The sequence below is a fragment of the Branchiostoma floridae genome, chromosome 4 (assembly GCF_000003815.2).
Source record: "Branchiostoma floridae strain S238N-H82 chromosome 4, Bfl_VNyyK, whole genome shotgun sequence".
NCBI classification, from domain to species: domain Eukaryota; kingdom Metazoa; phylum Chordata; class Leptocardii; order Amphioxiformes; family Branchiostomatidae; genus Branchiostoma; species Branchiostoma floridae.
In genome coordinates, this window is record NC_049982.1 from 2,010,526 (window position 1) to 2,022,356 (window position 11,831).

Below are 11,831 nucleotides of genomic sequence, written 5' to 3' on the forward strand. Positions count from 1 at the left end.
TTGCACCTCCCTGTTATTATGACAACTTTAATCTTTACTCCCTGCTCTTCTTCTGTTATCATTAGCATAAGAAAAATACATACTGCAGAAGTACAATCAAACAGACGTGATGCAACAACCGGAAGTTCCACTGCAGTGCCATAGACAACTGTTGGGGCCATAATGTTCCTTTCGCCCACCCCTGACAACGTACCGAATATCATTAACATCCATCCACGACTTCTTGAGTTATAGCTTGCCATTGCTATTCACCAACAAGTAAGCTCACGCTCACACACGTACCCGTCCGCGGAAATGTCATGTTCGTGGCAAAGGTAACCTAATAGACCCAACAATACAATATCTCTTTCACGGAGGAAGAGACGGCCCTAACCTGACGTCGCCTGGTACATGGGGTTGGGGAACTCGGCAATTTCTGCTTCAGCTGTCACGTCTGGCGCTGCGGCTTCTGATGACATCCCTGTGGCTTCTGCTGCGGCTTCTGCTGACGACACTGCACACAACGGCGATAGCACTGTTACACAGCAATACAGCTTAAAGTAAGGAAAGAAAGAAAAAGAGAAAGAGAGAAAGAAAGAGAGAAGGCCTAGGAAAGAAACGAAAAGACGCAGCTAACCCCAATAATGGTACAGTAAACGTGCACTCTCACTGCACTTGCGTCACTGCGGGGTTCGAAAGATACTCAACGAATTTCATCAGAGATGAAAAACGAATTTTCTTACTTTTGTTGGATTTGTCGGTCTTTTAAGTTATACTTTTACGTATTGCGCAATATCTAAATTATAAAGAATCGGTGAAAATAACGAAACAGTGACGCAGTGAACGAACCCCGTGACGCAAACTTGACGCAAGTGCAGTGAGAGTGCACCTTAAAGCAAGGAGCTTTTATATCTTATATAAAAGTTCCTTGCTTAAGGAAGAAAGTCATACCCGGTTCGGCTTGACTCTGTGTACTAGAGACCTCAGGTGTGACGTCATTTCCGCCTGGTTGCGTCATGTCCGGTTCAGCGACATAAATACTGGATCGAGGCGACTTCTTACAGGAGAGGTCGTAGATCGGTTCTAAACACTCGCTAGCCTTGCCGTTGGGTGTGGCCCCCTCGCCTGAACATGTACATGTTGGTTGAAAATAAAGAAAATTTAGCTAATGATAATAATCTTTATTGCATGCCTTTTTATGGCGAGTGGCAGACCCCATTTCGGCCCCTTTGAACAAACTGTTCAACATGTCGCTCTCCCTCCGCCAAGTGCCTTTCATGTGGAAGGACGCAAATGTGACTTCAATCCACCAAGGAGGTAGTACGTGCAGCTTCTTCAAGACAAAAGTCTGTTCTCTGTGTAAAACCCAATAGACGTAGTACTTGCGACGCCACAAAATGTGAAGCTAAACAGTCAATAACACATGTATATACCATGTATTATACTTTGTAAATTTTATATACTACTCTATTTGATATGTTTCTTAATGTATTTTGTATTTCTCTCCCACCAGTCCCTTGTAATAGCCACGGCTGCCTACAATTAAAGCTATTAACGAACGAATAAATAAATAGATATACAAATGGCGCAAATGGGGGTATCCTATATATGTTGCATCTAAAAACAAGCAGAGATATTTAGGATATCAACTTGATGAATGTTGTTTCAAACTGAAATATTTTCTAAACATCTTAAATATTACTGTTTAGAGCCACCATGTGTTGATTTCAGATTTCACACCCAAAATACTCGTTTTTTTCAACAAAAACGGATGCAGGTTATCTGCCGATAAAGGCGAAATAGTTTTATAGTCAAGTCAAGTCAAGTTTATTGCACAACGATTGTAACAGGTACAATGTATGGCAAATTACGTATAACTAACAACTACAAACTACTTACATCAGTATACTAGTCTAGCCTGATAGAAACTATGACGGCATTATATACGTAATGTTATACAATTTATACCCAGTTCTTCTCTATACAAGTCACAGGGGACCTCGGTATCTCCATATAAGGGCACGGGGACCTCGGTAGCCATGCCAGGTTCCACTTGATATACTTTTACGTATTGCAAAATATCTAAATTATAAAGAATCGGAGAAAATAACGAAACAGTGACGCAGTGAACGAACCCCGTGACGCAAACTTGACGCAAGTGCAGTGAGAGTGCACCTTAAAGCAAGGAGCTTTTATATCTTATATAAAAGCTCCTTGCTTATGGAAGAAAGTCCTACCCGGTTCGGCTTGACTCTGTGTACTATAGACCTCAGGTGTGACGTCATTTCCGCCTGGTTGCGTCATGTCCGGTTCAGCGACATAAATACTGGACCGAGGCGACTTGTTACAGGAGACGTCGTAGATCGGTTCTAAACACTCGTTAGTCCTGTCTTTGGATGCGACTTCCTTTCCTGGACATGTTGGTTAAAAATAAAGAAAATTTAACTAATGATAATGATCTTTATTGCATGCCTTTTTTACGGCGCCTTTGAACTTTGAACAAACTGTTCAACATGTCGCTCTCCCTCCACCAAGTGCCTTTCATGTGCATGGAAGGACGCAAATGTGACTTTTATTTATTTACCTATCTATTCCACCAAGGAATTAGCACGTGCAGGTTCTTCTCTGTCTTTCTTCAAGACAAAGGTCTGGATCTCGCTGATGGGGTGGGAGGGTGTGGTTGGGTGTTCTCTGTGTAAAACCCAATGGAGGTAGTACTTGCGACGCCACAAAATGTTTAGCTAAACTGTCAATAACAGTGTGTATATACCGTGTATTATACTTCGTAGATTTTGTGTACCATTCTACTTCACATGTTTCTGAATGTATGTTGTATTTCTCTCCCAATACCAGTCCTTTAAAATAGTCAGTGGGCAACCTTGACTACCTATAATGTAAGCCAAACGTATAAATGAATAGATAACATCATCGGCCACAATGTGTCGATTTGACATCTCTAAATACCCGTTTTATTTTAACAATAACGGATAGAGGTTATCCGCGGATAAAAGCGAAATAGTGTTATATACGTAAACAGTTCATACCTAGTGTTTCTCCATACAAGTCACAGGGGACCTCGGTATCTCCATATATGGGCACGGGGACCTCGGTAGCTATGCCAGGTTCAACTTGATACATCGGGCAGGGGACCTCGGCCTCCGCCCCTGCAAGTGTTCGAAATTAGAACACAAAAATTAGGGTTTTATCATATGATGTGTGTGCCAAATAGAAATTACCCAAGCCACCAAATATGATTTTTGAAACGGTCAAAACATTTCAGATAGCATCCACTACCTTTCTCCGAACAGATCGGTTGAAATCAGGTTTTTGTACCCTAACAATGCAGTGAAATGTAGAGAAGATGAAGTTTAGATATCAATCCAATAAACAGATCACTGGTGGTCCAGTTATTATATAGTCAATGTGATCTGTATCTTTGCTATATTTCATCTGCCATTTGCCAATTCTCTCATGACCTCAATGAAAAGCAGTCTGACTAAAATTCCTAGTATATATATTCCTTTGAATTCGTAGTGCATTCCTGATATTTGTGCCTGCATTCTTGTGATCGACCGGTAAGTTTTCGTCATGCTCAAAGCTTTCAAGGTGCATCTTAGTTTGAGAAATATCGAACTATTCAAATTGCGGTACCACCGCATACAAAGGCATTCCAACATTATTCGAAACATTCTCATCTCATTGGATGGAGAACCGGCCTGAACACAAAAACATGCAATGCATACCCAGGAATATACAAGTATTATCATTCACTGAAGCGGAATATACAAGTATTATCATTCAGAAGCCATTCCTACTCATTCCGAATCTCGTGTAAAGAGCTCGAGGTAAAAGGTCCATTTCCGTCCGAATGTGGCATGAATTTTGCAAATACTTCATCCGGCTGGTTCTGCTTGATTCCTGCTGATTCACGACTGTCCCAAGGAGACGGTAGCATAGCATGGACTGGCTGTTTACCAGACATATGAAAGCGACGCCCGGCAACCTTCAAAAGCTCCGAAACCTAGCTGCTTGCGTGGGAGGTGTTAGATCATCTCGTGCTCACGAGAAATTTTCCCGTTGCCGGCTCCGCCATCTTGGTTATTTACACATGTTTCAAACCTCTCGTGGGCACTTTTAGTTACTTTGTATGAGTACATGAGCAGACTTAAACCTAACTCTAACATAAAAAACGACTGTTTGTGGATTTAAAAAAAAAAAGATAGGATCAACTTATGTTGGGGGATTCACGAGTGAGTCGGACCGACTGGAAGTGTAATCACCAACAATCATATGGAAATAAGATATGTTGTTGTCCAACGGAAACTATTTGCCGCTACAAGCTGTCTGAAAATGCTTTCCAAGCAATGAAATATACACTCAAGAAGGCCCTAAGGGTTCAGAACGAGAAAGATATATAATGTTTCTTCAAAATTTGTGCAAGAAGCATGATGGGGAAATGTCCTGACGGTTTCAGTTTCAGTTTATTTATTTTACCAGCAGTAACACTCAGGTACATAACAACCTGTTTTTCAGGCAATGCTGGGTAAACAAAAATACAATTTAAAAACGGGAAAAGTGAATGACGGGGGAAAGTCCAGAAACTGCGTGAGAATCTGAGGGTTTCTATAGCAACCCACGGAATTCCGTAAGGGCAGTGACAGGATGTTTGGGTCAGAACCCAGAGGCGCAGGTTTCGACTCCGCTGATATGTTACCGATCTTGTACCCTTGTGAGATTGTGAAAGATACGACTTTCCTCACTTCACTCGGATGCTGATGAGTGCATAGTCTCGGTGACGTCCTTCTGAAAGGACGTTGTCCCGTTTTGAGAAGAGCCACCCCCAAGCTCGGGAAAGAAGCCACCACAGTTGAAGTGAGGTGATTTCCTGAAACCTTACAGTCTGGTATCGGGTTGACATCTTGAAAGTAAATCTTAAGAAAATCTTAATTAGCTCATCAGACTTACGTCGCATTTCCAAACCGGGGAACGGCCGGGTAGTTCTCGGGGACATTATATACATTTGTAGTTTTCGTTTCCACAGACAGCCTGGTCGGGCCCCGGTTTGGAAATGTGACGTTAACCTTACCTGTACCCTCGGGTTTGTCCATCTCGTTCTGACCGGACATGGCCGTACTAGCCAGGCTGCTGTCTATGGCCACACTAGTCAGGCTGCTGTCTATGGCCGCACTAGTCAGGCTGCTGTCTATGGCCGCACTAGCCAGGCTGCTGTCTATGGCCGCACTAGCCAGGCTGCTGTCTATGGCCGCACTAGTCAGGCTGCTGTCTATGGCCACACTAGTCAGGCTGCTGTCTATGGCCGCACTAGTCAGGCTGCTGTCTGTGGCCGCACTAGTCAGGCTGCTGTCTATGGCCGTACTAGCCAGGCTGCTGTCTATGGCCACACTAGTCAGGCTGCTGTCTATGGCCGCACTAGTCAGGCTGCTGTCTATGGCCACACTAGTCAGGCTGCTGTCTATGGCCGCACTAGTCAGGCTGCTGTCTATGGCCGTACTAGTCAGGCTGCTGTCTATGGCCGTACTAGCCAGGCTGCTGTCTATGGCCGTACTAGTCAGGCTGCTGTCTATGGCCGTACTAGCCAGGCTGCTGTCTATGGCCGTACTAGTCAGGCTGCTGTCTATGGCCGTACTAGCCAGGCTGCTGTTTTTGGCCGTACTCGCCAGGTTGCCGGACATGGCCCAACTAGCCGGGCTGCAGCCAAACGGACCTGCCAACACCTCTGGGTAGACAATCAAATTTGTTTGCACACGTCAAGAAATTCATAAATTTTCTATGCCTATTGCATTCCTTTCAAGACTTTTATATTTATATTTGTGTCTACTTTACATGTTATGTTATACATGATAGAATAAATGAATTAAAGGTCTTTATTGTACATTTTCTCCCAACCGAGCTAAGTACTGGTCACAACTTAGACAAAACAAACGTTGGTGAAAGTAGCGTAGTCTGGCATATGCGTTGGACTTCTTAATAATGAAATCAGATTAGGTTCAGATTTTTAATTTTCATACATTGTTCTCCTTTGTATGTAGCCTTATAATCAACTATCCTGTACATTCGAAGTTTGTTTGCTTTTTTCAGTTGCGCATTTACCATACATGTCGGTTAGAAAGTACATTAACTCACTAGTCAAAACAGTGAACTCAGATAATTACAAGCGACTACTTATACGCTATACCTGAGAGAGCATTAAAGTCACTTTATTCTGTAATCAAAATATTCTGTTTCTGAGAATCTTTCTTCATTTTCATAGTATTCAGCCAATCTGGCAATTATTCATTCATTGAACGCATAATGTATTCATCTTATGCAACGAGGCAGTTCTGAGCGAGAAGGCTAATCATGGTTCTTTCTTTCTTTCTTCTCAGATCAAATAAAGAAAACGTTTTCTGTGATGCAGATGTTTTCTCATTATCTTCGCTGTTTTACATTTCTGTTGCCCCAACCACTGTTGTTGTTGATGTGTCATAATTTTGCGCGATTTACAATTTCTCAAATGTTTCGCTTACATGTAACGCTAAGTCACCTTTCTCTGCCTGGTACCCTATATCCGTTTTTGAAATAGATGTGTTTTTTTTTTTTCAATTTTGGGATACCAATTCGACGGACGAGGGTAGTTTCAAATTGCAGTATTTCAAAAAGATTTCAAACATTGCAATTTCAAACTACCGTCCGTCGACCTGGTCAATGTATATATAGAGAGAGAGGTATAAACGGATATAAGTTACCCCCGGATAAAGGCTATCTAGCGTTATACGCCTCTTAGAGCAAAGTTAATGATTTGACTGTTTCACACGGTGCTGACAAGGACATTATATAGTGTCTATATTATATAGTGTCTATATTGTATAGTGCCTACCAGTATATAATGTCCTTGGTGCTGAAGAGATTTTCAGCAGTCCATGTAAATTCAGGCACAGCCGCCAGGTGTCGCTGGTGCACGTGCTGCGTGTACCGCCCCTCCCGCGGTGCATGCCGGTCCGGTCAGAATGCCCAAGATGGCGGCGGTGACACGAGATTTCATCACATAGCGGCACAGTTTGGCTTCCCTTCGCACGCCGACACACGACCATGGAGTCTTACATCAAGAAGAAGATATTAAAGCACCTTTCCAAGTAAGTGCGAAAGCCAGGCCTTCAAACGGGGCCTCCGTTTGGCCACTATCCTACCTTTTCTGCGCCATAATCCCAACGCCCTGTCGGCAAATGAATTACAGTAAGTGTGAATGTGAGATAACCAGGTGCAGATAGTGAAAGTGGATGATAATGTCTGATCTGGAGAGCTCGACTTCTGGTTTTATAGTCTTTTGCTACTTCCCACCACAAACAGGACTCCAGCAAAAGCCTTCAGCGTGCAGTCCGCCCGAATCAGATTTAATTTGTCCTCAGAAGTTTGTGTATTTGTCATGTGTTAGTGAACAGGTGATTTTGGAGGGTGTTTACCTCGGGTTCCCCTCCCCTACATGTCTGACGTGGGATATTATCTGGGATATGTCTAAATAAACAAACTAAAACGTAACACAGAAAAAAAGGTAATGCTGTGAGATTTACTTGTGATATTATTCCGGAGTTAATCTATATCCGTTGTATTTACTCAGTGATATATGAATATGTAATCAAGGGAATTTGGAGGGTGGTTTGAAACTATATCGCTTTGAAATTATTGCAATAATTTCAACACCACCATCCTTTGACTTGGTATCACCAAATACAATGGATATAGGTTACCCCTTGGATAAAGGTGAACCAGCGTCAGCAGTTATGAGGGGATTTTTAACACATGTCTCTAACATCGTCATAGAAAATGTAGCCAGCCCGGGCCTCGTTGGTGTAATTAATTTTGTATGGGGTCTGCTAGATTAGTGATTTATCAACTCTGTGACTTTGAAATCTGACAGGTGGGTCAAACGGAGGTTTGGCCTTTGGTGATATATGTATATAATTGGGTTTGTCCAAAAATTTCCATAAATCAACAGTATAATGCAACATGTGACACAGTATGGAAATATTCATTAAAAATAAAAATAAAACAACACCAGGACTGTACTGAAGAACTTACAAGCTGCATATCTGGACATTTAGGTACAGTGGAAGCCAGTTAATTGCACGTCGGATAAATGCACACTTCGGTCTATTGCACGGAATCCCCACATCCCGTGGCTGTGTGGTCCAACTGGGTAACTTCGCATTATTGTACACGCTGGATAACAGAATTCGCTGCCAAATTGGGTATGCAATTAAGTGGCTTTCACTGTATTTGATTCACTCCTACTGAGATAGACCCCTAATCTTTTCCATAACTGCATAAGTGTGGTGGGTTCATCTGCATTGTACATGCTCGATGTGTGGCTCTCCCCAAACATAGGACCTCCATTTTTAACACTTAATGCAAGGAACATCCCAAATGTAAACTAGGAATTTCACCTGAGAACATTTTAGAAGGAAATTGATGACATACAAAATTTTCATATTCATAAACATATAAGGGGACTCCAACCCTGGGACTGTGGGCTTTGAACCAACATCAAACGCCTACTAGTACTGTTATACTTTTACAATGTATATTGTATGTGGATCGTACAGTAGTAACTCATGTTGTGAGCCATATACTGCTTCCTGATCGTGCAGGGCATTAGTTAATCTATGACTGAAGTCTGAACACACAGAATATGATAAACCAAACAATAGCATAGAGTCCTCGTTTTGTCCTTTTACATTTTCTTATTTTAGTTTTACCTTATACTAGTTATAGAGAAATGACATCACATTAGCATTCTATGACATAAAGATAACTAGACATTTTCTAATATACATGTAATATTAATATTTGCAATGCACTAAATATATATATGTGCCCCTTTTCTTTTGTAACTGCTTTGTGCGATAACATGGTAACAGGTTAAAAACTTATTCTTCATTCTAGAAACAGCAGAGAATTGATGCACAGATGTCATCCATATAATGAGATCAACATGGCCTAATTCAGACTTCTGGGAATCTCAAACAGAGTTCTGGAGAATTCCCAGAATTCTGGAAGTGTTCCAAATTTCTCTGCAATTCTCGCTGAGTTTCCCAGAATTCTGGAGAACTTGATATACTTACATGTATCGTCATTGATTCATTTTATCGGTGAATCAATAATAATAATAATGATATTCCAAGGTCAAAGAAGATGTGAAAGAACAAAATGAAGAAGTGACCATATTAGGAGGTACATGTAACATACCCTGTGACGTAGTTATGGTTAGTTGCTATATGGAGTATGGTTAGTTTGTTGATTATCAGGGCTCGAAATTCATTTTTGGGATCAGGTGCACTGGTGCGCCCAGCTTAAAGAATTGGGTACACCAAAAATTTTTTGGATGCACCACTTAAATTTAAGTAGAATGTCAGACAAAAATTAGTTACAAGCTATCAAATTCTTAAGCATGACAGACATTTTCATTATCTTTCTAACACTTAGATGTCAAGAATATGATGTATACTAGTATACTTGATATCTTTACATACATAAACCTAAGAAAATATTTGGGTGCACCCTGTGCACCCACTGAAAAAAATTGGGTGCACAGTTCCAATTTTGGGTGCACCTGGGTGCACATGCACCCAGTATTTCGAGCCCTGTTTATCAATATCATTCAATTGCTACTTATGTATGATTTGTTATCATTTGTTTCCCATTCAAAAGTATTTATTAGGAGGAGGGCCTGTATAAGCCTATTTTTGGTTTCGCCCTCTTTCTCGAACATTTTTTTATACGATATTTAACTTTATTCTTCATGTACAAATAAATAAAATAAAATCAGTATAAGTAAAGAGCACGCACTTCACTTCACTTCACTCATCCTCTTGCATGTGGTGCGTAGAGCCATGTGACAGAAGAGTGTCACAGCCTGTGTGGAGAAGGGTTCGTACGTTCCAGGTTGCGATTCAAACCTTGCTGCAGTACTAGTTTATCGGCAGCGCGCAGTGGGAGATTCCGAGAAAGTGACTGAGTCCTAATCCTTCCAGTGGGTGTCGTTACGAGATAAAGTTCCGCCATGATGGGGTCGTTGGCTACGCTGCCCAAGTCAGCTGGTGGGGTATACAGGGCTGAAACTTCATTTTTCGGAATAGGTGCACTGGTGTACCCAACCTAGAATATTTTTGGGTGCACCACATAAAATAAAGTAGAATATCAGAATAACTTAATTGCAAACCTACTATTAGTAATTTGAACGGAGCCCTTAGAAATCGGAAGTACTATGACAGTCATTTTATTTTTTTTTTCTAACACATAGATGTCAAGAATATGGTGTTTACTTCTAATAGTATACTGACATCTTAACATACATAAGCCTATGAAAATATTTGGGTGCACCCTGTGCACCCACAGAAAAAAATTGGGTGCACAGTTCCAATTTTGGGTGCACCTGGGTGCACACGCACCCAGTATTTCGAGCCCTGCATAGATGTCAAGAATATGGTGTTTACTTAGTATACTGACATCTTTCCATACATAAACCTAAGAAAATATTTGGGTGCACCTGTGCACCCACAGAAAAAAATTGGGTGCACAGCTCCAATTCTGGGTGCACCTGGGTGCACATGCACCCAGTATTTTGAGCCCTGGGTATAACTGACATGCTGATGGTCCATCCGTTAGCGACTACAGGGATTTTTTTAAACAAGGAAACTGGCGCTGCGCCCTCATGCCCTGGCCTATGCCCCCTTACCCTCGGGAGCAGATCCTCTGGCAAGCAAAAAATTCTGATTGACCAGGGATCACATGTGGCAGGGTTCGAAATACACAAACATAACTTGCAATTTGCATATAGTTTTTGAGATTTGCATGTAAAATCATTCTGAACTTGCAATCTTGCATGTTGAAAATACCTGGCCTATTGGAAAAATACTGAGGAATTAGACCCCCTACTCTTAGAGTCAGACAAAAAGACAAATGTATGACTGTGTGTCTTTATCCTTTCTTGTTTTTGCCAGTAACTTTCTCTGGTAACTTAACTAGATGTAATCAAAATTCACCGATTTAAGCTAGCGATACTCGTCGCCATCGCGGCCTAAGTTGTATTTTGCATGTAAATTTTTCAAATTGCACGTAAAATTTTTGCCAACTTGCAATTTTGCATGTACCAAAAAAAAAGTATTTCGATCCCTGTGTGGCCACAGTCTTCAACTGTAATAACCTATTTCATAATAATGTTTGGCCCCTAGGAAGCCATAAACATAAACACAAACAAACAAACAAAGCTGTCCATGTTGTGTTGCAGGTTTACTAAAGGCCTGTCTGTGGATAAGATCTCCCTGAGCACACTAAAAGGAGAGGGGGAGCTGGTAAACACAAACATAAACACAAACAAACAAACAAACAAACAAACAAAGCTGTCCTTGTTGTGTTGCAGGTTTACTAAAGGCCTGTCTGTGGATAAGATCTCCCTGAGCACACTAAAAGGAGAGGGGGAGCTGGTAAACACAAACATAAACACAAACAAACAAACAAACAAACAAACAAAGCTGTCCATGTTGTGTTGCAGGTTTACTAAAGGCCTGTCTGTGGATAAGATCTCCCTGAGCACACTAAAAGGGGAGGGGGAGCTGGTAAACACAAACATAAACACAAACAAACAAACAAACAAACAAAGCTGTCCATGTTGTGTTGCAGGTTTACTAAAGGCCTGTCTGTGGATAAGATCTCCCTGAGCACACTGAAAGGAGAGGGGGAACTGGTAAACACAAACATAAACACAAACAAACAAACAAACAAACCAAGCTGTCCTTGTTGTTTTGCAGGTTTACTAAAGGCCTGTCTGTGGATAAGATATCCCTGAGCACACTGAA

At 41.4% G+C, this 11,831-nt stretch overlaps 2 protein-coding genes across 2 annotated transcripts in view; one reads left to right on the forward strand and one right to left on the reverse strand.

Annotated features, from left to right (window-relative positions):
* Positions 1 to 368: 368 nt before the first annotated feature.
* LOC118412966 (putative GPI-anchored protein pfl2) lies at positions 369 to 5,672 on the reverse strand. The gene is made up of 5 exons (XM_035816059.1): positions 5,066 to 5,672; positions 3,024 to 3,143; positions 2,217 to 2,390; positions 931 to 1,104; positions 369 to 493 (listed from the first exon to the last, which is right to left on the reverse strand). The coding sequence occupies exons 1-5, from the start codon at positions 5,670 to 5,672 to the stop codon at positions 369 to 371; spliced, it is 1,200 nt and encodes a 399-aa protein (XP_035671952.1).
* Positions 5,673 to 6,949: 1,277 nt separating this feature from the next.
* The window catches only part of LOC118412967 (UHRF1-binding protein 1-like), a 50,382-nt gene continuing 45,500 nt past the window's right edge, over positions 6,950 to 11,831 (forward strand). The window contains 1 exon segment of the mRNA XM_035816060.1: positions 6,950 to 7,112. Coding sequence (XP_035671953.1) covers positions 7,069 to 7,112 — 44 coding nt within the window. The 5' untranslated portion in view covers positions 6,950 to 7,068.